General features: G+C 36.9%; 1 protein-coding gene across 1 annotated transcript in view; it reads left to right on the top strand.

Moving 5' to 3' along the window:
* The window catches only part of LOC149083680 (uncharacterized), a 46040-nt gene extending 25140 nt beyond the window's left edge, over positions 1-20900 (top strand). The window contains exons 8-17 of the mRNA XM_089234165.1: positions 1944-2251; positions 2906-3042; positions 4920-5021; positions 6540-6638; positions 9146-9310; positions 11679-11730; positions 11827-11971; positions 13952-14103; positions 16534-16590; positions 19015-20900. Coding sequence (XP_089090291.1) covers positions 1944-2251; positions 2906-3042; positions 4920-5021; positions 6540-6638; positions 9146-9310; positions 11679-11730; positions 11827-11971; positions 13952-14103; positions 16534-16590; positions 19015-19213 — 1416 coding nt within the window. The 3' untranslated portion in view covers positions 19214-20900. The remainder of the gene's footprint in view (positions 1-1943; positions 2252-2905; positions 3043-4919; positions 5022-6539; positions 6639-9145; positions 9311-11678; positions 11731-11826; positions 11972-13951; positions 14104-16533; positions 16591-19014) is intronic.
* Positions 20901-27190: the final 6290 nt, after the last annotated feature.

Below are 27190 nucleotides of genomic sequence, written 5' to 3'. Positions count from 1 at the left end.
ATTTAATTACATTGGAATCTGGCAACATGACATAATCCGGAGAGCTGATCAGACTCTCCCGATTATGTAAACATTACTAACATAACAATATGAAATGAATTGTTCCGACGGAGGTCTGCAGCCCCCCGCCGAAAATAAGTGAGTACAACACTATATTTTCGTATCCGCACAACGAGACTTGCAACAACTCCCCCGGGAGGTTCTTCGATAAAAATAATTTAAACTGGGCTAAGCCTCGCCCAACTATACATATATTGGATCAAACCCCTCCACGAAAATAGCGGCATCGTCGTCATGAGGGAAATTAATTTATGTGGGACATCAGTAGCCCGACCTCTGGCCCGTTCTCGTTCGACAGCCGAAAGACCCCACCCGCCGACTGCCGAACTAATCGAACACTCTGGCCCTTACCGGTTCGCCAGTGGGTCCTCGGGTGGTTTCCGGTAACTGAGAGGTCCCTGGGGTCTAAAATAAGAAGGAATTTCCCACATAACGACAAGACCACCATTAACGTAGAGGGATCGGATCCCGATACGTTACATTCTTCAACGCTGCCACAATATGAATAATGGTTTATGCCTTTATAATGGTTTGCCACATTTTCAATACTCTCAGTAATGAGGCTTTTTGAATAGACGTCATAATCATCATCGCTTTGAAATTTGGTGGGGATTTCTGTCACATCAATAACTTTAAAAATTGTATTCAATACTTGATTTTTGAAATATTGAGTTCGCTTAGATATATACAAATCCCAGAAAATTAAATATGAAGTAATTAGCCGGACCTACTTTTGATTTGGATATCCATGCAATAACATTGATTTCAACTTTTTATCTACATCTTTTCAGGCTCGAAAATGAAAATGTGTCTGTATTGTCTTTTAATATTCAACTGCATAAATTCATATAGTTTAGGATGTTTTTAAAATTAATTATGGGCCCTTAAAAAGTACATCGAAAAAATTCCACGGCTTTAATTAATTATTTTTGAATGCTGAAATAGGCAGATGGATAACTTGAAGTTCAGGGGGGGGGGGATCGAAATACCTAGCGCCCCTTTAAAAAAGGTAAAAAAATTCATTTCTATGTTTCCTTAAATCTAGATTTGTTTATTTTATGAATTGCGCAGGAAGTTGCTATATTGGTTAACTTGACACGGTTTGTATGTCCTTCAAAGAAATAGGCAGATATCACATGATCCAGAAAGCTTCATTGAAGAAAACCTGGACAACGCCGGGTATTATAACTAGTAATATTTAAAGTTCCATTAATTTTTGGTTTTATATGGCATTTTGTTTGTAAAAATCTGGTGTGCAGTAGTTTAAATAATTTGAATGCATTGTTTTTTTTACGTTCTAGTTATCTGGTATACCCCTGTGAGTCTACTGCAGTTTCAATTCCAACTATTTTCATCCTCATAAGTGTTGAATTATTGTTTTCTGCTTCATAACTACATAGTTTTCAGTCATTTTCGTATGAATTGCTAAAATTTTGACATATGAATGATGATCCGAATAGATTATACTCGTAAGTGGGGGGAAGATGACTGTTTCCCCTCAATAACAGTGTCGTGCTTATGTTCTGCAAGTAATTAATATATGCAAATTTTTTGCTAATGCCCCAAGTCTTGAGATGTCACTAGCCATCATAATAGCACATATACAGTTGCCGTTCGATTGTACAAACTGTCATGTTTTTGGCAAATTAGTTATCCCGTCCCAAACGGTATGCCATTTCTTTGAATGGCTTTACTTTACAAACTTTTTATTCTACAAAACTAATTGTTCAATTCTGTTCGAGTTTGTAAAAACAAGTGTTGACTGCAATTATATTGCATGATTTCGCCGAAATTCATGTTTGGTTCATTCAAACTTAGTTACTTATTTCAGTATAGAAGAGTATATCGAATGCTTAGTCTTTCTCTTGTAATTTATGATACAGGCATCTGGCATCAAAAAAGTCAAGGTCCATTATATAGATTATGGTGAGCAAGGTCTGCTAGATCCGGAGGAACTCTATCCGTTGACGCCGAAGTTTGCAATAAAACCCGCTTTTGCCCTTCCTTGTTCATTGGCTGGGATCTTTCCGAAAATTCCAGGTGTTGCAGATGAAAAATACGATAGTTACTCTACTTTCACCAACAATGGATGGAGTTTGAAGGCCATCGAGCTCTTTGAAGCATTCACAAAAAAAAGGGATAAATGTTTTGTAGCAGAGGTTGCAGGAGAAAAAATGCTGGCAAATGGCAGGTTTGTATTCATCTTTATCTTTTGAGCAATATTCATAAACATTGGATTTTCATCTATTTTGAATATAATTTTTTAGTCAACAAAATTACACTTGATATTTTGTCTAAAGTGGGCAATATTGCATGATTGGGGTGTAGAACAAACTGGGGAGGGGGCATAATAGTTTTATATATAATATGTAGAGGATCCTACAGGAAGTTGGGGAGGGGGTGATGAGGAAAAAAAGATTGTGATCATGGAATGATGAATAAAAAAAGTTTCAGAAACTATGGTCTCCATCATGGCAGTAGATGAAAGGTCTTTGCTTGAACCATGGACTCTATATCTCAGAAATTTTGCAGAAGAAACGAACAGTGAAAACGTGCATTGTATTATAGCAGTGTTTCTCAAAATTTTGCCTCCCTCATAGATCCTTTGCCATGGCAATGTTCAGACACGGCTCCCTAGAATATACTAAAAGAGAACCACTTCAAAGCACTGAATATGCATGCATGAATGTTTAAAATAATCTGGCAACAAATATAAAAATGTAACTAATTTTTTTTTCAATGGATTCATTATATAAATATTGATATATTATAAATTATTATGATAAATTGATATATATATATATAAATATATTTCATTCTGATCCCAATTCTTTTATAATTATAGGTCTGCATTGGATATTTATTTGTGGGACAATATAGACGGGAAGGATTACATGATAAATGATATTCTGATTGACGAAGGATATGCATTTTTGGACATTTCATTGAAGCAGGCTGATAAACACCATTCAAAATCAATAGGTAATATAGCGTGTTCTTTATTAATGATCACTTTCTTGATGACTTTTCTAGCATGCTAATAGATTTTGTATGTTCTCAGTTATTTTAGAATGATACAAGCAAATGGTCAATCTTTTTCTTGTTCTTTTATGAACTATGTTCAAGCCTATTCGTATCGCGATCCATTTTCTCATCAACTCTAGGATATAAAGAAAAAAAGTCACCCCCCCACTAAATTTTTTCCCTTTAATTTAAATAATATTAATGTGAAGGGCTATAGCCTAAAAACCCTTCAAAAAGAAACATGAACTCTCTTGTCTCCAACAGGCCCTCGGTTTCTAATAGTCTTAAGTGTCTCTGATTACAGCGGAAGATAGGGTGCAAACACATGAAGAAGAGAGGGTGCAAACACATGAAGACAGGTTGCTAAGAATCTCTGGGTTGGACCAGGCTACCATAAGATGTTGACCTTGGCCGCGTATGATGGGTGATTTTATTTATTGAAAAATTGTTTATAGGAGAGAGGTGGGAGAAATCCCAGAAAGCATCCTCAAATGAGATGGAACATAATGAGATCTGAAAGATGGTAGAGTCAACTGAGTGGCTGGTTCATGAAAAAGCCAGCACTCCCCCCCCCCCCATGACCACCAAAATGAAAATAAAATTGGAAACTATGTATAAGCCGATCCCCAACAATTATTCATTATCGCTGTCTTGTAAAGACCCAGCTGAAAAACATGGTAGAAGAATATGATTTTCATTATTTTTGCTTGTAGGTTTTATATCTTGGTTTTATCTATCTTTTATATCTTGTTATATCTTTAAAATGTGTATTTTAGACAAACAAAAAATTCCCTCCGAGATATAAAACCTACAAGCAAAAGTAATAAAAATCATATTCTTCTACCATGTTTTTCAGCTGGGTCTTTACAAGACAGCGATAATGAATTTTTCTATTATATCAGTGGCTACTGCATGGGCAATAAAGCTTGAGTGTATAGTATTTCACTATGCTGGTTGGATGTAGAGATTGATGCCCTTCCGGAGCCACAAACTGGTGTGACCATTGTCCCCAAAGCAGAATGTTTTGCATTGTTCTGCAATGAGCCCTCAACTGACTGGAAATGATCTGCAGTTCATAATAGTCTTCAAGGCGCAAATGCGAGCCGATCTCCCCGTTAAAAAGTCTCGCCACAGAGAGCAACAGTCCTACAAACAGTACAAATATTCAGTCATTACACTTCACTCACTTCACTTCTGAGATATAGATGGCAGCACTAAAAATCATGCATAACACTAGATACACACTCAGACTGTTAGGTACACATACTTACACTTCCGGCACAACTCACTAGGTAGTAAATTGCCCGTGGCGATAGACCTGAGTTGTGCTTGGCATGAAAAAAAAAAGTTCATAATAGTGTTTTCTACATTTTTCTTAAAATTCTTCCCGATTGTTCTGCGATGTACGTCACAGACTTTGGCATATTCTGCTTTGGGGACCATTGTGTTGTGTGGATTGTTACTTTTTATTGTAAACACTTTTTGTGCATGCCCATCTTAATGCATGAGCTAACTTGGGCAGAACTGGGCTTGCACAAGAACCTGCTTGCATAAATTCCCCAAAATTTTGCGTAATTGTTAGACTTAATATAATTTTAGGCATAGTATAAAAATGTTTTAGTTTCCATCGCAACTTGGCACCTGGGATTTGCCAAGCATTCATTGTGTTATACTAATAAAGAAAACTGAATCAGCTTGCAAATTGTGTATGTTAAGGGGAATTTTTTTTAGGTTTTAGTTTAAGAAAAGCTATAATTTATGACTGTGAATTTTATTTGTTTGTTTATTTTTTCATATTCTTCATTTATTTATTAATTTATTTGTAATAAATCCAGAAGCCTTGCAATCATGGGATCCGATGTCTGATGATTATAACAGTGCCTTGAACAGCTACGGAGTGAACATAGATGATCTTGAAGTGCAAACCATGGGCCATAGTAAGTTCTCAAGCGATTTAAAGTGGATATTGTGTTGCCACTATTTTTTTTTTTTTTGCGACCTCAGTGTGAATGATTGCTGATGGATATTTGATCTATGTTAATGAGAAATGATATCAATTGCAGGGCTTCCACTTGTCGTAGTTTTCCTACTTTTTTATAAAATGTCCCACTTTCTAGGTTTTGCCTTACTTTTCTAGCAAATCCTGCCAACAAAATTAGTGTGACTATTTTTAAGTGAAGAGGGAATCGTTGAAATGTAGTGAAACCTTCATATAATGGTACTTTGCAGACCAAGAAGAAATATCTTTTATTTCCTTCTTAATAGAGGGACTTTATCGTTATATCTGGAGGCAGCAGTTTAACATTAGAGTATAGATATTTCTAAACAAGACTTGAAAAATATTATTGTAGAGGGATTTATTGTTGTATTGAATATCGTTGTAGTGAGGTTTCACTGTATTGCCAAATTATACAAATGTAGTAGATTATTGATTTGGCAGATGCAATTAATGATTCTGTCAAAGCAGAAATCATATAGTTTTTTCAGGTTATCTGGGGGTTTTGTGGAGCATTGGGTTTATTATATGTATATATAATGTTTCTTTTGCGTAGTTTGAGCGTTCAAAAACTCATTTTTTGTTCATGTTTTGGGTAGTCATTAAAAACTCCTGTCTGGATAAAAAAAACAATTTTGCATTTACTATTTCATGTCTTGGACTATTCATTGTTCGCCAACTAATATTCATCGTTAAGAATTATGATGCACATTTTGTGTGTAGGTGAAACAACAGTTTGTACAACAAAGCAATTTAATACATAGGCCTATTCTAGGTTTTGTGACTCTGGTGCTACCCAACAGCTTTACGTTGACTTCTGTATTTTTAGGACATACAGAGGCATAAACAATGTCTACAAAACTCTGCAAAGAGCTAAAAATGAAAGTGTTTCATTTGTCAAAAACTATGATGCTGGCATTGAACAGTAAAATGTTAACAAATCCCTTTAAAAAACTAACAATAAACAGTGCAGTAAAACCATCGAGTTCATCTTGAATTATTTACATTGGACCTTGTAACTTACACATTTTGCACCATGCTTTTGGAAGTGGTCTCAAAGGAGCATCATTCTTAAAAATCTGTCTTCATAATTTACTGTGTTGGTAGAGAAGAAGAGAGTTCACAGACAACAGTTGGACTTTGGAAGACTCCTAGACCCAGAAAAGAATGTCATATAAATTGTGAGGAGAGAGACAGAAAAAAATTATATGTGGTTGCTAGTGCACTGTTTTGGCCCAAAATAATTTTTGTTACCAAGTCATTTCACTTTGTCTCGAGTCAATCTTATAGGATACTGAAATAATGATATGAAAAAAAAAATATTTTAAAATTTTTGAGCGATTTTTTTTTTTTTTGTTATTTTATGATTATGTTGTCTGAGGAGGACACCCGCCCATCCTACTTTTTTTAATTTTTTGAGTGGAAGCCCTGCAATTGAGATATTTTTTTTACTTTCCAGAGGCCAATGACGAGAAAATATTCTGTAAATTCTTCTCCAGAAATGGGCGATGCTTTCGTGGTGAGAACTGTCCATATGTGCATACTTATGAAAACCTTGGTATGTTTTCTTCATTTGTATATGCTTTTGTTGTTATTTAACTTCAATATTCACTAAGATAACTGTAAAAGCCTGATATAACGAGTATGGCCTATAATGAAAATCCTGCTGTAAGGAACGATTTGCAAGTAATATTGCGATTTGATATTTCACAAACTCAGTGAAACAGTGTCTAAGTAACCTTGATTGAGGGAGGAGCAATAGGAATTTCCAATCAATGTGAAAGCATTAATTTGTAGATCATAATTGCTATGGGTCTTTGGCCACATTCCAATGTACCATGTATCCCAGAACAAATTTCCCTAAGTGGTGGAATCTTTTTAAAAATGTTGATGTGAAGAATATTTAGGAATTCTACATAGTCTATTGCCCAGACAGGGTAGGCGTAAAGTATAATGCATGGGAATGAAATAATGAAATGCATGGGATCGGCTCACATTCACACCTTAAACCAACTTCAGTTGACCACCACTGTGGTGCCGGTGGGGTTTGAACCCGGCTCCTCGCAATGCGAATCCATCAGTGTATGACCACTTGACCACCACAGCAGTCACCTATTAAGGACATCCGTCCCTAAAAAAGAGGTGCCACTTATTCGGAGGATATGACTGTTTATCCTATATAGACTGAAGGACTGATTTTTTTCCACATTGAGAAAGTAAGATTGAGTTTACTAAGCTGTCAGATAATTTGGAAGCCGTGATAATTGATGTACATTTAAATGCATGCAGAAACTGGAGCTGCTTTTCAGTGGTTGTATTTGCTTTCTGTATCATAGCCTTGGCTGCATTAATAAATTTACCCGAGGATGAGAATGTTTTGCCCAGATTAGATATAATACTGAACAACTTTAATTAGTGTCCTTCAGAGGGTATTCCCCATTTCTGAAAACCTACCTGTCAATTTTAGCATATAGGTTGTTCTGAAGAAAGTATCTTCCAAGGCAGTCAATTTTTATGCTGGAGCTGTATTTTTGTATCTACCATCAGTATCACATCTTTAGCATATAGTATTAGGTAAATTTCAGTCTCCTCGTCAATTTTGGTACCCTATATACTGCTAACGTGGAATGCAGGCTCAATGTCTGTGACAAAGATTGAGAAGAGGCTTGGGCAAGCCAGTTCTCCCTGCAGACCACCAGAACTTAGGGCAAATACGTTAAATAATTTGTGCCAATTCATACTCTTCCAGAGGCTCTACCGAATAGCTGCCTATAAATTTGGATGAATCTTTGACTTATGCTTAACATTGCCATTTTGGACCAAAGTAATTTCCTGTTAACTGAATTGAATGCACATGAAAGATCAACAAAGCAGCAATACAGTTTTGCACAGCTTTTATGTAATTTGAGTTGGATCAACCCATTTAACCCTTACAGCAACAACCCTCCCTTGATCTGCTTTATATAGGCAACCCCAAAATATCTTGAATTCTTGAAACTTTCTATTTTGGGATCAGCCCAGATACAGTTGTAAGTTTTCTTCTCCTGATAACATGTTTTCCTTCTCCCCACGGTTTTGTCAATCAACTGTCAGTGGGCGGAGTCAGTTTTGTTCAAAGTCTGATAACAGGGGAGAGAGAAGGTGTTTTTCCTTTCCCTTCAGGGTAGTTATAGGATAAAGTGTACAGCATAAATAACAGTATTTTTCCTCTTCGTTGTTTACTATTATAATTTTCGTTTTTGAGGGTTCATTTCATTTATCACTGCACAAGATAAAAAAAAATATTTCTCTTGAAAATATGTGGTAATTTCTAGAAGGTTTAGTGATTTCTGCAGTTGAAGGGTTGAATATATGATACTTGAAATATGATACTTGAAATAGATGTAGCGAGTGATTAGCTTGGTTTAACTACCATTTTTGCTGAAAATGAGCTTCTCATTGTGAGCAGGTCTGACTGTATTAGAAATAAAAATTAACTGATATTTTCATGCTGAAGAATGATAATGCATGTTTAGACGTAGAATTTTTTTACTCGCTACATTGATTATAATGATCCGTATCGTTCCATAGACAATGGACATTTAATCTGAGGTCATTGTATCAAAAGTTTTAAGAAAACACTTCTTAAGAAAATTCCTATTTTTGAACAAAAAGAAAAAATTATAAATTTTAGAAAAATGTTAGCAGTTGCAATGAAAATGCATCAGGTTGGAAAATAATAATTAAACTGTAATAATTAATTGCATGCATGCACTTGAGCACCAAATTCTCCAATATCAAACGGTCAGAAACAAATTTAACAAATGCAAAATACTGATTTTTTGTCATTTTTTGCCAAAAATCAGTCTGTGGAGCTGAATTTGGATGTTATATTCGATTGAAGGTTTCTGTGAGGGATCAGATTAATTGCATGAGATGAATAGGAAAACGTATGAGACATATTGTATAATTAGTCATTATAATAGAATGGTTGCAATAACACATGGTTGTTATAATGAACATAGACTGTACATACATAAATCTTTTTTTTATATTTTGAACTGTGCATTTTTTTTTTAAAAACAGGCGATGGAGAAACTCGAGATAAAGTCAATGTTTTTCTTGTCGATAACCAGATAACCTTGCCTGAACCAGGTTCGCACTGCCTAGTGCAAGTTTCATTCGTTATTGATCCTGGCCACTTCTATCTGGTGTTTCCGTATGGAACATGTGGAGTTGTTGATCATCCAAGTAATTTTTTTTTCTTCAGATTTTCAAATTCTGTTTCTTTCCTTATTTCATAAGACAGTGTTTGTTCAATCTAAATAACTGCGAGTATCATGGGAATCTTTTTTTTTAGTAGAACTGACTTTTTGCTTTTTTTCCCTTAAATTCTTTTTTTTTATTCTTTTATTTTTGTAGATCTCTGCAAAGCACGTTTGAAAATAAGTTTAAATACCAAATGTTTGTTCACACATTTTTCCCGCTTCCACAATAGCCATAAAACCCATTGCTATCATTCTCCCATACGTCATCAAATTCCTATGCTAGGCTTGTGTGTCAAAATACTCTGTGGTAGAATATTTATATGTACAGTGGAACTTCGGTTAACAAGCTTAATTTGTTCCACAAACATGCTTGTTGTCCGAATCATTCATATATCAAATCAAACTTCTTAAATAATAGAAACTCGATTAATTGGTTCCAAAATTATTCATTCACATAAAAATGGCATTCAATCAATAATACAACACAATAACAATATAATAAATGATACAATAATATATATATATAATATAGTAATCAATGGCAGTATGGGAAAAATTTATTAACAAACATTTTCAAAGGTATTTTGTCGAAATGATAATACGTAGGTCACAGATCAGCAAAAAAAAAGTACTTACAATTTAAACCCTGCTTAATGTAATTACATTGGGACTCAGTTTCTGATAACAATAACCAATTGCTAACTACAGTAGACTCTCGATAATCGAGCTGTGCATTTGTCTGGCCCATCCAGTAATCTGGTGTTTTTAGGTGGGTTTTCTTCGTGCATAAAAAAGGAAGAACTGTGAATATGGTAAGTTGAAAGAAACTGATCATGAACAGAGGAAGGGCACTTTTTTTTACATTACACATGCCCTTTTACTATAGGAAAAATTGCCAAAGAATTGCTATACATACATGGATGATAGTGACTAAATATTACAGCCCGATTATGCCATTGTGAACCTGAGAATTAAAATTTTTGTGAATGAAGAAGCCTTCTAACCTCCTATGTAGATTGATAATGATAACTTATAGGGAAAGAATAAGTCCGGTTCAACCTTAGCCTCAAACTATGCAAAAAGAAAAATTTTTGACAAAAAAAAGATAACATATGTATAAAACTGAATATCTGATAACTACAAATGAATTTCTTCCCATGTTATGATATTGTTCCATTTCATACTCAGTGAAAGTGATAACAATACCTGAATGAGATGACATTATCCATGATTGTAATAAGCTTTTTTTACTGTATAAATTTTAAAAAATATATTTGAATCTCTATCGGAAAAATGTCCCCATGAAAATATCTATTTCAACTAGAGCAGGGATTCTTAACCAAGATTTCACAGGCCCCCCCGCCCTCCATCCTTGGAAGTGGGGTTCAGGGGATATGTGACCTTGGATGAAGAAATGATCAATTCATTGGAGATTTTTTTTATCTGCCCACAACACATCTAGAAAAGAGACTTTCTAGATATTACACAGAGGTGAACTTCAAAGGAAAACTGGTTGTCTCTGCCAGGAATCAATCTCTTGCAAACCAGTTAAGTGCACCAATGACCATTATACCTCAGAGACATGACTTTTCTTCCTTTATAATGTGCATAGTAGCGTGACGTGCTGAGTAGAGTAGAGACATTGCAGCCTCTCTTAACATTTGCAATTTGCCCCCAGGTGATGACAGTAGAGAGATGTTTTTTCTTGGTCAACAACACATCTAAGAAAGAGACTTTCTGGGTATAATCTCCAGAAAGTCTCTTCCCTCTAATCAACTCATTGTTTTCATATTATTTCATACCGAATATTGTTCTGTAAAGAGACCACCTCAGCCTTCACCTCATCAGCACGATGGATCTAGGGAAATCAAAAGCTTAAGAACACCTGGACTAGAATCATCTTGGATTCCAGCAATTTTGATTTCCAAATTTCTAATTCTGACTCAAATACAGGAAAAACCTCTCTTTTACGGACACTGGTGTAACAAAAAATTTGTCTGTAAAAGAGGGGGTAATTTTTAATAAGGGGTTTGACATGCATACTTTATTACACAGGGGAAGTGGATAAACAGTGATAAGGCCAAGGGAGGCCTAAGGTTGGAAAAGTTTGAGAATCACTGCTCTATTGGTTACATAATATAAATAAGGTCTTGGTATAGTGTGACCCACAGTTTTCGAACGTCCCTACTGGCATAAATAGGTTGGTAGTCAAAACACCCTGCTTATGAAGTTATTTTTTATTCGTTCCCCAGAAATGATGTTATACTGAGATCTGAAAGCAATGAATAAAATTTTGTAAAGGGGTTACATTTTATTTTGAAATTACTATTTACTTTTTTTCCTGCATCCAGGGTCGATAGAATCTCATAAAAGGGAATTTGAATTGCTTCAAGAGCAGATGATGTAAGTGATAAAAAAACCAAGATTTGATGTCATGTTTAATTTTAATGCTCTGGAGATCGCAGATCACTTTGATAACTCATTGATTTGTTTTTTCAGGAAATTTTATTCCCAGTCTTCCTTTGATGACAATACAGCGGTAGCATTAGCATGCGGGACGATTGTTGTCGCCAAGAGCAGGTTTGATGGAAATTGGTATAGGGCTCGAATCACTGATGTGGAAGATATAAATAAACCTGTTGAGGTTAGTGTGTGGTTTTTTCTCGTAATACACTGCTGGCCACCGTAAATGCAACACCCTGAAGGAAGCATGCAAATAATATGAAATTTACAACATGCATTAGCGGAGGTGAGATATGCAAATGATTAGAATTTCAGCGCAGACGCACATCACACGCGCCTGTGGTGCCACTTCAAAGCGCTATTTAAGGCTTGGAGATTTCGACGATTTGAAGTACGGAAATTGTGTTTTTCTTGTGGTTTTTTCAAAAAAACGATCAATTATGCCTCGTAGAAAACAGCGATCATCTTTTGATCAAGTATCCGAGTTCGACAGAGGAAGGATAGTGACCTACCGAGATTGTGGATTATCTTTCAGGGAAATTGGTAGTCGTGTTGGACGAAACCAAACAACTGTAATGCGGATATGTGATCGTTGGATGCAGGAGGGTACGACGGACCGACGTGTTCGATCGCATCCACCTCTGTGCACCACTTCACGTGATGACAGGCGTATTGTGCGTATGGCAGTGACGGATCGCTGAGCCACATCACGAACCATAGCACAGCACATTCAGTCTGTACCGCATCATCCAGTGTCTGCGCGTACCATTCGACGCCGTTTACAGCAGAGTGGTCTGTCCGCAAGACGTCCATTTCTTCGTCTACCCTTGACGCAGAACCACAGACGTCTCCGCCGCCAATGGTGCGACGAAAGAAGGATGTGGACGGCACAATGGAATGAAATTGTCTTTACTGACGAGTCACGCTTCTGTCTGCAACACCACGATGGTCGGATTCGAGTCTGGAGACACCGTGGAGAGAGGATGCTGAACAGCTGCGTTATGCACCGCCACACTGGTCCCGCACCGGGTATTATGGTATGGGGCGGTATTGGATATCACTCTCGCACTCCTCTAGTACGCATTGCCGGTACTTTAAAAAGCCAGCGCTACATCTCCGAGGTGTTGGAGCCAGTTGTCCTTCCTTACCTTCAGGGATTGCCCACAGCCATATTTCAACAGGATAATGTGCGACCACACGTGGCACGCATTGTCCAAAGGTTCTTCGTCAATCGCCAGATTGAATTGCTTCCCTGGCCAGCTCGCTCTCCGGATCTTTCGCTGATAGAAAACATGTGGTCCATGGTTGCTCAACGATTGACCCAGATTACGTCCCCAGCTGCCACACCAGATCAACTTTGGCAACGCGTGGAAGCTGCTTGGTCTGCTGTACCCCAAGAACACATCCAAAGTCTCTTTGAATCAATGCCGAGGCGTGTGGCAGCGGTGATCTCCACCAATGGCGGCTACTCTGGCTACTGATTTTGGCAGGAACCACACTTCACAGAAGTCTATAAATTTAATCATTTGATGCTTGGTCAACATGTTATCTACAAAATAAATATTGTTGCGATATCTCTTGTATTTCTTGGTGTTGCAATTTGGGTGGCCAGCAGTGTACATGGCATTATTTAAAAAGTAAAAATGCAATGGCTAGTATAGATTCAGAACATTTTTATTTGACAAAACTTTTACTACAAATTATTTATTGGTGGTTATTATTTTTACATATATCTGGCCATGTCTGTATTTGTCAATTCAGTCTAATCCGCATACTAGTATCGTGCAGTTTTATGAACAGCCATTTTCATTGGCAGAGATAGACTTGAAAGTCTGTGAGATGGGGGGATGATGATTTCAATTCATATATATATGCATATACATTAGATCTGTCAGCTCCGCCTTTGACGCTGGGACTATCTCTGCCCACGAGCACTTTATTCTTGATCTTGTTTTTGCTGTACATATATTTATCCGCAAGATGTTTTTTAAGGTTGTGTTATATGTTTATTGCTTATTAGCATTTATCTGCCTGTGAATGGCATAAATCAGATGAAAGAGTAGTTGAAGTGTCGTTTATGAAATTTTATTTTTTACCAACTAAGTATAGTGATACTGTGTTTTGCTCGCTGTGACTGATTTGGTTGTGATTTTACTTCCAGGTTTTCTTCGTTGATTACGGAGGAATGGAACTGGTCTCGAGGAAAGACATCAGAAAGATAAAACAAGAATATTTATACTGCCAATTCCAGGCTGTAGAGTCATTTTTAATTGATGTTGTGCCAAAAGACAACAGGTGGAGTCAACATGCGATGTAAGAGGGAAAACCATTTTTTTAAAATTGTGTTTGACTTGTATTTTAATCGATCGCCAGTCTTGCGCATATATTTATGGCTTCACTTTTCTTCTTACAGTTTTGCACATTCATATTCTACAGGAAATATGATAAATTTGGTTATTATACATAATTGCCGGTTATTATGCATGATTACCAACCAAAATGTACCATTATTATGTATACCAATGCTAAAAACCTGTGATAGATAAAAACGAGCACAAAATCCTTGATTATTATGCGTAATAACCAATTTTTCACATTTACCGTAACATATACACGGAGTGGCTTCTTTATTATGACCACATTGCAATTTTAAGCAAATGATCTATGGTGTTACACTGTTCTGTAATTGTGCGCATGTAAACAATACTTGAACTCACTCTTTCCTGTGCAGATTTAGTCACAAATGTTTTCAGAAGACGAAAAAAAAAAAAAAAAAAATTCAAGAAAAAAGGTTTTTGATCTACCCTGCATCATAAAAAGCTGCGAATGATTTGTAACTTTCACAAAATATTTTACATGCTTTGTATGATTCTTGTATGCATTTTTATGAAAATAGCACAAATATTCACAAAGATGTGGCGGTTTCTTTTAAGTATCTCGATTTTGATTGTGTACCCTTTTGCTTATACCATGGAGAGTTTTCAACCAATTTTCAAACTTGCAGCAAATTTGTCATCAAATATGGGACACATATAATGAAATTTAAAATGAAACAATTCAATATTCAATGAGCATATTGAAAAATGATTTTTGAGTATGCATGCACAGAGAAAATGTCAGTTTTGTTCCCAGCTGTGAAGAGCAACTTAAATGAAAATTCCAGTTGAATGCACGAAAATTTGAAAAGATGTTGGTGATGTAGTGAGCAGTAATTTGAGTTAATTGCTGAAAGTAGCTGTATGATAGGGGATTTTCTACAACTTGATATTATATCATTTATATCATTTCATTATTTCCTTCGTTGTGTTTATTTTGGCATCATACTAGGGACGTACATAACATCAACCTTTGGAGAAAGTGCAATTTTCTTCCCCAGGAAATTTTCAGTTAATACCTATCAAAAAACATTTAAATTAACAGAAATGGGTTAAAATAGCTTTTAAAATTTATTTTCTTTCCATATACAGTAGACTCTTGATAATTCGGCCGTGCGCTAGTCTGGCCTGTCCAGTAATCCAGCTTTTTTATGCAGGTTTTCTTTTAGCATAAAAGAGGTAAACGTGCCTGTGCTCAGAGGTTTATATTATTTAAATAGGATTTCTCAATTAACTTCCAGTAATGTGGTTTCTCTGTAATCCGGCATACCCTGGTCTGATATGCGCCAAATTATCGAGAGCCTGCTGTATTAATTTTTTTTTTACCAAAATATTATATATTTTTTTTCTAATTTTTGGTTGGCTTGGATGCCTTGCATCTGCATCAATTTCAGATTAATTAAAAATTATTTTCTTTAAATGCTCACACCTCATTGAATATTGAATTGCTTAATTTTATTGTGTCTTGTGTATGTTGTCAAATTTGCTTTAATTTTAGTAAAAAAATTGGTTGAAAACTTTTCATGTTGTGAACAAGAAACATGCAATAAAAATTAGAATTTTTATAAGGAACCTTTGTGGAAGTTACATCTCATATGCAGCTTTTTATGATACAAAGTTGATCATCTTTTTATACAAACATTATACAAATACAACGCCACAACAGGCAAATTGCCCAACGAGGTGGCTGACTTAAGAACATCATGGATCCCCGAGCCATTTTTTGGAGGCCCTACCTACTACTGCTACACCACACATGCACCCCCCCTTTCCCGCGGAACCCCCCAACGAATCGGTACATGCGGGAATGTGCGTGTACGTGTAGTGCAACCTGACGTAAAGTTTGTTTCTGTGTAATGCTTGTTATGTGTAGTGCTGTCATCTGCCACCAGTTTTTCTAACTATGAGTGAAGTGTTATGATTGAATGATTTATCGTTGTAGGACTGTTGCTCTCTGTGGCGAGCCTTTTTAACGGGGAGATCGGCTCGCATTTGTGCCTTGAAGTTGGGAACCACAGAAAACCAACTTCAGCCGACCACCACTGTGGGGTTCGAACCCGGATCCTCGCATCGCGAGTCCGTCACTATAACCACTCGACCACCACAGCGGCGGATGTTTTTGTTTATAACATCTTTTTGTTATTTTTAATTTCTTGTTGGTCTCCTAAATGAACCTGTGACTAAATTGCCACTGGTAAATGTGTGGTTACAGGCCTGAAATTGCAGCTCTACTGCATGATTATTGAACTTCATACATGTTTTAGAACTATATAATTTTGGATTCGCTTTGTTTATCTTTTTAATACGTTGTTACTTTGCTTTGTATAGTAACATAATTGAAGATAAATTTATTTCCTCTTTCAAACAGGACAACGTTTACCAAAACCGTTGAATCGAAAGTGTTTCTGGCTCACATCAAAGAGAAGTAAGTTATTATTTTTCATTCAACTTTTATTATGTGGAAATGATCATCGTTGTAATTTTTTTTTTCTTTTTATTGCTCAAATTCTTTCCGAAAACAGGCATTGAGGTAGCAACAACATTTATCAAATAGCAGGCAATTCTGTTGCCTTCCATAGGTATCGAGAACAATGTACCAGCTCTCGCAGATAGGTTTAGGCAAGAGAGAAGTTCAAAAACTTGTACGGCAATGATTACCTTTGAGAATTCATTATTAAACCCCACATGCACCTCGTCCACATTCCTCTGTGGCATTTCTAATGAATTGGTACATGTTGGAATATGTGTGTGTATGTGTTGCAAACATAATGGAAGTTTGTTACTGTGTAATGCTTGTATGTGCAGTGTTCTGTCATTTGCCATAAATTTTTTTTAACTATGAATTAAGTACAATGACTGAATAATTGTATTGTTGTAGGCCTAGAGAGAGAGAGAGATGTAAAATTCTCGAGAATAATCTTTCGGAGAATATTCTCATCAAGGAGAATATTCTCTGGAACGACTACTTTCATAAATTACTGGGGAATATTCTTATGGGAAATAATAAGAATTATTCTGAAGTTATTAATAATAATAGTGTTTCCAGAGAATATTGTCAAATATTCTCCTCGATGAGAATATTCTTCAGTTATCGAAAAATCTTTCCAGATAGTATTATCAAGAATATATGTAATAATATGTATTATAATAAATAATCTCGATAAATAACTTGAGAATGATAATAATAATTATTTTTGATAAGAATATTCTCTAGTAATTTATAATAGTCCTTTGAGAGAATATTCTCTGTCTCTTTCTCTCTTCCAGTCAAGAAGATGGGTATATTGAAGTTTGTAGATCACAATATTAAAGTTTGAAAGCAATAAAATTAAACCAACAGGGCTGAATTACACAACTTTTAAAAAAAAAGGGAGTGATACAGAATTCAAGTGTATTGTGCATTGAAAAAACAACAGTTCTGTATCTTCTTAGAATGAAGGTGATTGTATAATAATTGCTTCCTTTATCAATCAACTTTGATTTAATTTCTTTTGTTTTGTGAATTTATTTCTGAAAATTTATCTAATTTTAAAATAATTTTTTAATGTTTTAATTTAATGGGCTCTCTCTCTAAAATCTTTATAACCAAACTTTTAAAACCTCTCATCATGACCTGGAGAATATTCTCGAACTAAAAAAGTTGTCATTGGGGGTGATTATACCAAAAATTGTTTTGTAAATGTTTCAGGCAATGAAAACTGATTTATATTTCACAATATAAACAAAATTAGTAAAAAATTTAAATTATTTAAAATAAAAATGAATATTCTCGATTATTCTCCAATTTTTACATCCAGGAGGATATTCTCACCTCACATCTCTATGTAGGCCTGTTGCTCTCTGTGATGAGACTTTTAGAATTCACTGCAAAATTGTTGGCTATGGTGTAATATTTCGCGATTGAATAAAGGGGCAGCTTAAGCAAGGGTGCAAGGGGTGCACCCCTTGAATAAAAATTGTTTCGGTATACATAATCCTTACAGAATAATTGTAAGTAATGATGGCTCCCTGATCAGTGCTGTGTTGTGGATTGAGTTATCAGGCAATAAAAAGTGCGGTAAAATAAATTCTAGACCGAAAAAGCAGAACGGCTTCTTTAAAAAACAGGACAGTTTCTCTAAGAACGGATGTATGATCACGAAAAGTTTTCTCTGTGAACAATAGCTTGCTGCTTTGTCATGAAAAAAATTAAGTTAATTCCAGGGTCCCCTAGGCAAAAGCCCCGTCAGCCTCCCATCAGTCATTTGTAGGACTGACATGTGAGCCTTTGCTCCCTGGCAGCAGGTAAGCTCGAACCGTCCCTGATTGCATGAATAGTTTCAGTAGGGCGAGGAAAAGAGCAGAAGTAGTTATCTATTAAGTTGCTATTAAGTTAAAAGCATTCAACAGAAATTTTTACTCCAACGTTTAGTCCCCAGAAATTTTGTCTGACATTTTGCCTGCCCTGACCATATGAATGACCACATAAGTCACCAAGTGAGTGGCAGGATGAATGACCAAGTGGGTGGATGAGTGACCAAGTGGGTGATCCTATGAGTTTCCATATGAGTGACAATACGAGTGATCAAGTGAGTTGGACATTTTACCTGCACTGACCATATGAGCAGTCAAGTGAGTGACAGTCATTCACTTGGTCACGCATACGATCAGGACTGGCAAAATGTTGGGGCAAAACATCTGAGGTAAAATTTCCGGATCCAGCATTCAGAGATGATCAATTGTTACAATGCGTTAGTTTTCTTTTTTGGTTTGTGCATGAGAGAGAAAAATCTTTTTTTTTGACTTCATCGAATAAAGATGTATTAGAATCTTGTTCTTCATGAAATTTTAATGGGGTTTTTTTTTCCAGGATTGGTTCAGTCTTGTATGTTGTTCTTAAGGGTACATCAAAAACAAACGATATCATCATCAACGATATGATGATTAGTCATGGATTTGCTAGCCGCACTCCACCTAATGACATTTTTCAATCTTTTTCGTGTGGTGGCGATGCTGCAGACAAGCGACGGAGAAACACTCATTATAATCCTTCTACGCAACCTGGATAAATGTCAATCTCTAAAAAAAACAAGAGCTTGTTGTGATACGTTGGTGCCTGTTGTTTATGTTTGAAAGTTTCCATGGGATAATAATGGAAGAGAAATATTTTTTATGGAATAGTCGTTGTAATAATTATGTTTTTTTTTCTTGTTTCGGAATTGCCTTAGGCGCTGATGATGTAACCATTTGTATGTAGAAAATATAATGAATTTCTTCGTAACTGAGAAAAAACTTTTGCTTAAAATAATGTGCTATGTATTTTTATTTATTTAATGTTTTTTTGACAAAATACATTTGAAATAATGATTTACATAATGCTTGCTCGTGGTGTCTGTGATATTTTGTCTCCTTATTTGCATAATGGTGATAAACTTATTTGTCTTTGCATTGCTCACCTTATTTTGCATACTCATATGGCTAGGCAGCATTTTTAAGAGCTGCTCCAGCTAGATTGCATTTTTGCACACATGCTCCTCTAGTGTAATTATTCATTTCACATGGAATTGCTCTGTGAAAGAAAAATATAGATTCCAGTTTTTTGACATGTTTGAGCTGTAAATGACTTTAATTTCAAAGAACTCGCCTGACAATTTGGTGTGTTTGCATGCATTAATTGAATCTGTATTTATTTAAGCCTGAAAAACCATGACAAAAATCTTTGTTAATGAGGTATCACTGTACGAACAGAAATAGTAAATGCAGATATTTCTTCAGCACAAATGCTATAAATGTGATAAATTGGTTATTATTCATATTTACCAATCTCCTGTTGGTAAGTTCAATAAATTTATCACTTTTAATGGTGAACATGCATAATACCCAAGTGCCATTGATAAATACTTGAAATATATCGCCTTTATCTGTAATTATGCACAGGGCTGTCTTAAGAGCATCATGGGCCCCCCCCCCCGGGCCAAGTGAGGGCCTACCTGTTAAATTATCAAACAATTCAACCACTTCTCATTTTTCTGAAGATACAGATTTAACGTCCTCTGTGCCTGCTAAGGGCTCTAATCAAAGCATATTAGTAATATGCTTTGGTCTTCAATACACTTTGTCTCTAATTCTGAAGCCCCTCTTCTCTTGAGCACTGAGCTATAAGGAAAGGTTTACTTATAGCTCAGTGCTCTTGAGTCCCCGGATGGGCCCATGCATTAAGACGCACTGACCCTAGCTTGAACTCGTAAAATAGGTATGTCCACTGTTTGATTCAAATTTTTTGTGCTGCTATCTAGTCTCAAAATTAGGGATGACTAAAGCCCGGAAATTCAGGCACTACAAATGGTCGAAATAGTCAGGTAAAAAGGCACTAAAAAAATGCATACTCTTTGCGAAGAAAAAAAAAAAACTAAACACGAAAAGGTATTAAGGGTCCAAAAACTAGCTGAAAAATCGGTTGCACTTAATCTGTCTAGTGTTTTTTTTTAAATTATAGTTTATAATAACTGCATTATAATTCAAATTAAATTGATTTCAAGTCCAAAATAGAATGTTACTAGACTCTCAGATATAGGCCAATTACAGGGCCGCCATCACCAGACGTGGAGAAAGTGATCTGTGGGGCTCTCATCTCGATTTGCAAATAATTCACGTTTATTTGTTGTATTATTTGGAATTATCATTTCTATAGTTGAAACATGTCCATTTTGTTCTATATTTGTAAAAAGGAAAAAAATAAATTTTTTCATATTACCACGTATGCGGGACTCCTTCGAGCATGTGGCCATCACACTCCTCTGAGATAGACTCTTGTCAGTTTAATCGAAGACTAAATATGCATGTTTAATAAATAGCCATGATTGTTTTCAGAGCATTTATGATGCAAAAAATAAAATCAACATGGGCCTCAGAGCCTATCTGTTCCTACCTATGAAACTATGTTAAAATAAGGCATTTCTGGCACGAAAATTTCAAAAAAACCATTTTTACCAAAAAGTTTGAAAAAATAGGGGAAAAAAAAGACAAAGTTCTCTCTCTCTTTTTCTCAGGCAAAATGACATTTGCCTGAACTTCTGGGCTCTAGAGATGACTTAAGCCGGGTTTTCCTAGGAGCAGGTTTCCTGAGCCGTCCACTCACCAGTAAGAAAAGCTACATGACTGTTTTCCTACAGAGCGCAATACGCCAGCGCTTTACATCGGGCGTGATTGACCGACTGCTTCTGGAGGAGTCAAATGCGTCGTGCGCCGCTGTTTTGCCGATATTCTCTTCACTCTTGTGTGTTTTCTTTCCCTTCAAACCGGAGCATGCAGATGACAGAGTAGCTGATGCCAAAGCCATATACTTTATATAGCCGCCCTGATCTGATGCACCTCGCTAGGAAAACACAAACGCGTAGCGTGACACTGAGCTATAAGTAAAGCATAAGTTTACTTATAGCTCAGTGGCGCAGGTATAAAAATTAGAATGTGTTCCCCTCCCCCTGTTCCCGTCTAGGGGAAAAAGTCAGAAGGCACATTTCATGAAAGGATGAAATTTTCCCTTTCTCTGCGAGAGTGTCTCGATGCTCACCCCACATCCTGGAGACTACTACTACTACTAAATCACACATGCACCTCGTCCATATTCCTCTGCGGAACCTCTAACGAATAGGTACATGCGGGAATGTGCGTGTACTGAAACCTGACGTGAAGTTTGTTTCTATGTAATGCTTGTTATGTTGTCATGTGTAGTGCTGCCATCTGCCACCAGTTTTTCTAACTATGAGTGAAGTGTTATGATTGAATGATTTATCGTTGTAGGACTGTTGCTCTCTGTGGCGAGACTTTTTAACGGGGAGATCGGCTCGCATTTGCGCCTTGAAGTTGGGAACCACAGAAAACCAACTTCAGCCGACCACCAGTGCGGTGATGGTGGAGTTTGAACCCGGATCCTCGCGATGCGAGTCCGTCATTATGACCACTCGACCACCACAGCGGCACATCCTGGAGCCTAGTCGCCCTAGGCTGAGTACTTTGGTGGACGAATTTATAGTGAAAAAAAAACAATATTTGTCCTGGGCCCATGCTACTATTGGGTGCGTGTGTGTGTGGGGGGGGGGGGGCATATCATGGAACTCACTTAAACTATTGAGTGGATACTTGATTTCGTATTCAAGAGACATTAACCGACAACTCAGTTGAACCCCCTATGAACATTAGGGGAACACGATGTCAATTCATAGCATTCCTATGTGAAAACTCCTGTGTGTATATTCCTATGTACATTACATACATTAGATCAGTAGGCTATACGTACGTAGAATTTTCTTGAGGGAGGGGCTTTTAATTTTTTTTTTGGTCGTCGTTTTTTTTTTCAGGGCCATCTTAAGAGCATCATGGGCTCCCGGGCCAAGTGATTTTTCTGAGGCCCTACCTGGCAAAAAAAAAAATTTCGAAAAATTAAACTACTCATTTTTTGAGGCCCCCCGGGGCCACGCCCATGCGTTAAGATGGCACTGATTATTACTATATACCCGAGTGTAAAAAATAGGTGAATTCGGTAAATATAAAAAATATTCCAGATGAGTCTAGTATGTGTGATGTGAATAGTCTGACCCCCGTTATAATAACAAATTTATGATCATACCATGATATAATGATGCAATACATGTATGATTTATTGTTTACCAACGAGGGGACACTTGGGCATTATGCATAATCCCCGGTAAAAGTGTAGTAATTTTTTTAGTACTCATTAAATTTACCAACAGCACTTGGGTACTGGGCATAATTGCCGGTATAAAAGTTATCCATTTAGGGAATTCACCAACGAAGCTTGGGTATTACGCATAATTGCCAGTAAAAGTGAAAATTTTCCTTACTACTTATTAAATTCACCAATGATACTTGATTACTGTGCATAATCACCGTTAAAAGTGATCACTTTAGGGAAATTTATCAAATTCACCAACTAAGCTTTTGGGTATTATGCATAATCGCCGGTAAAAGTGATAATTTTTCTTTGTACTTATTAAATTTACCAGCGGCACTTGGGTACTGTGCATAATAACTGATAAAAGTGATCTCAAAAAATTTAGGGAAATTAAAACTTACCAATGAAGCTTGGGTATTTATGCATAATCACCGGCAGGGCCGCAACCAGATACTTGGTCACCCAGGGCAAGCTCGCATTTTGACGACGTCCCCTTGTAATGTTGAAGGTTTCAGAATGAAATTTGCACCCCCTCGTGTGCAGCTCCTGGGGCACGAGACCTGCCTGCTCCCCCCTAGTTGCGGCCCTAATCACCGGTAAAAGTGATAAATTTTTTCTTAGTACTTGTTATATTTACCAATGACACTTGGGTACTGTGCATAATTGTTGGTAAATTTGACCAATTTAAGGAAATTCAAACTTTGCGTTTATGCATAATAACCTGTTATCAGGACCGGATTAACCCATACGAAAGCCCTAAGCACTCGTGATTTTGGTGCCCCCCGTCCCCCTTTAACGCATGACCCGGGGCCTTATGATAATTAGATCTGTTTACAATTTTCGAGAATAACTATGTAAGTTGATGAGCAGGTATTTTCGGGGGGGGGGGGGAAGGTTCAGAAAAATCCTTCAGCTTGTGTCCTAGGATGGTGTCAGTGAAGCCTCATGACAATTTTATAAATAGTTAAAAAAATTTCGGAGAACGTAAGCATGCAACTTTGTAGGCAGATATTTATAGAGAGATGGGAAGGGGGGGGGGGCCCTCAGAAAAATCTGTTTTGCCCGAGAGACCTATGATGCTGCTGAGACATCGGCTCTGGGCTTACTTCATGGAAAATACAAATACAACGCCACAACAGGCAAATTGCCCAACGAGGTGGCTGACTTAAGAACATCATGGATCCTCGAGCCATTTTTTTTGGAGGCCCTACCTACTACTGCTACACCACAAATGCACCCTCCCCCCGCGGAACCCCCCAACGAATCGGTACATGCAGGAATGTGCGTGTACGTGTAGTGCAACCTGACGTAAAGTTTGTTTCTGTGTAATGTTTGTTATGTGTAGTGCTGCTATCTGCCACCAGTTTTTCTAACTATGAGTGAAGTGTTATGATTGAATGATTTATCGTTGTAGGACTGTTGCTCTCTGTGGCGAGACTTTTTAACGGGGAGATCGGCTCGCATTTGTGCCTTGAAGTTGGGAACCACAGAAAACCAACTTCAGCCGACCACCACTGTGGGGTTCGAACCCGGATCCTCGCATCGCGAGTCCGTCACTATAACCACTCGACCACCACAGCAGCATTTCTGTGAAATCTCAATACAAAAACTGAGCATTAACACGAGCTGGTTGCAATTAACTGTTTTTTGGCTTTTGTAATTTTTTGTGGTGCCCTTTTTCTGCTGATGCCCTAAGCACATGCTTATTTTGCTCAATGGTTAATCCGGCCCTGCCTGTTATTATGTATAATAAATAGCATTTATCATTTACCGAAACTCAAAGCGATGAGTCGAGTGGATTTAGGCATTAAAATTAGAGGAAACATGATAATATTTTGAACATTCAAATAATTTATTGCACAAGCTCATCAACATTACATTAAAATGCTAGTACAATCAGTAAACAAATTTACAATTTTTTTTCCTGTACAACAATCAATCAATTATTTTAATGCATTCTCATCGGCTTTTAAAAAAAAATGTATAAATCAACAAAATTCAACAAATCACCAGAACACACCAATAATATTTAAAACAAATATTGAAAGGAGAAAAAAAATAATTTTCAACATCATAATATATAATATATATATATGAACGACAAAAAAAATCACACAAAACTGCACGTACAAAAAAAAAACTTTTGGTTTCGATATTTAGCAGTATAATCCATTTCCGCCCGGGTGTTTGCCAGCAAACATCCAGAGTCGATTCAGAGACCAAATATAAATAAAGCTTAAAAAGGAAGAGTAATACTCACAACATTCTGTATTAGTCAAAAGTCATTCGTTAATTATTAATAGCAAATTAAAAACGTTACATCGATGGAGTTTTGCATCACAAATTTCCAATCCAAACCACCTCGTAGCGGGGAAAAACAAAAACACATATCATTGGAAAATTGTTCCTCGGGATAAGAAAGAGTCTAGGAGGGTACGAGTTCATTTGCTTCTCTATGTTTCTCCGATGCTTATGGCTAAAGCATTGTATTGAAGTTGTATCTTCACAGAATACTTTTAAGATTTGTTGGCTTATCACAGCTGTATTTTATGGTTTTCTAGCTTCGCAGATCCCATTTTGGCCCTGGTTAATCATTGCATAAAATAGATCAAATAGTAAAGTTGTTATAATTTGTGTGTGTGTGGTTTCTTTTTGTACGAGTGTAGTGAAACTTTGTGTAGAGGTAGAGTGAGAAGGGGGCAAAGTAGGCAACCCCTACTTCGGAATAGAATTGTCCTAGGTAGTTACGCCGAATCATGTGATATGTGCTGGCAGTTGGCCGACAGGCAATCGATTGGTTTTTTTTCCCCATCTGTGTCACGTTTCCGAGTTAAGAAGAGCAATGTGGTGTTATTTTCTTTTTTAGTAACAGGAGCTGGAATTCCAGAAATGTATCAGTGAACAAAGGCAGTGCATAGAGAACATGCACTGTCAATGACTCGTAAGCAGAACTGCCACAAGCCTTTCCACTGTGCACTCACTTTTTTGTAGTGGAGTTTCTCTGCAATGATGGCATGAACGGTACCGAAACGCACTCCCGCCTTCCTGCGGATACCCCTTATTGTGCATCGTCTGTTTGGATTGATTATCTGGTCACTAGCTCCGTGATGGGGTGACTTTAAGCAGGTGACATATCATTCACAGATTCCCGTCCTTCGTGGAAACGCTTGTGCCAGTCCTGCACACGAGTCGATAACAGTGCACGTTCATTCTGCACTGCTTTCGTTTGCTAATGCATTTAGCAAAAACTCCAACTCCTTCTGTCACTAATAACGAATAACAACGCATGTTGCTCTTCTTTACTCTAAAACATTTATGCAGATAAAAAAAACCAACTGATCGTCTCTTGGGAAATACTGTTGGCTGACCGCCAGCATATATCACGTGATTTCGTGCAACTACCTAAGGAGTAGGGGTTGTCTTCCTTACTTGTAAAAAAGTTCCATTACATTCATACAAAAATAGACTAAATTATGTTGTTAATTGTTCCGTTTTCATTTGATGCCTTACGAAGACATTAAGAAAAGTGTTTCTCAACCCAGGACTCCCCCCCCCCCCCCCCGCTTCACAGTCCTGTGATACTTCGGGGAAGGGCACAAGCGGAAATTAAGTATAAAAGGAGCTGCAACAGGTGGTTAAGAGCGCCATAGAAAGCTTTGAAAAAATTCCAATGTGAAGAAACGAAGCATTACAGTGAAATATAATGGGAAAATTATGACTAATTTTAGAATCCAGCAGAACTGCCCATAAAACCATGATCATCTTAATGCGTGGGGATCCCATAACTGCATGGAAATGGAGGGAGGGGGTTTCATGTCCATACCATAGGAGACCTCAATGGTGTAATGAGTATAAATGAATATAAAATGAGCATAGATTTAATATGAAGTGTAGTTGATACACCTACATACTCCCCATTTACTGTGTGGTTTTCCAACTCCCAACGCTGTTCGAACATATACAGACTCTTATAAGGGAAGAGGGCAGATGGATGAAAGATGTGTGTATAGTGAATGGCAGGGATTATCCATGTCTGCCCACTCACCTACACTAATAATACAATTGTTTTAAGGAGAGAGGGCAATGCTATCCTCTCTCCATATCAGCATTTGAAGGGCCTGTATTCACTCATGAGAGGGCCATGGGTAAAAATATATTAAGAAACACACTAGCCATGAATGACTAGATAAGAGAAGCCAACTCGCTTGTTCCATGCCAAAGAGTGTTAGGTTAGTGGTGTGACCACAGCAGGATAACTCACACTTCTTATCCAATCATATTATTCTAGACTCGCAGATAACCCTTGTAAGGCATCAGTTTAAATTCGCAGTGACCAATCAGGGCAGCACGAGAA

This window comes from Pholcus phalangioides, unplaced genomic scaffold, assembly GCF_987345545.1.
Source record: "Pholcus phalangioides strain wild (caught in Gottingen) unplaced genomic scaffold, Ppha-v1.0 ptg000008l_1, whole genome shotgun sequence".
NCBI lineage: Eukaryota > Metazoa > Arthropoda > Arachnida > Araneae > Pholcidae > Pholcus > Pholcus phalangioides.
The sequence above is the reverse complement of the archived record's forward strand: the minus strand, read 5'-3'. Positions and strand labels throughout refer to the sequence as shown.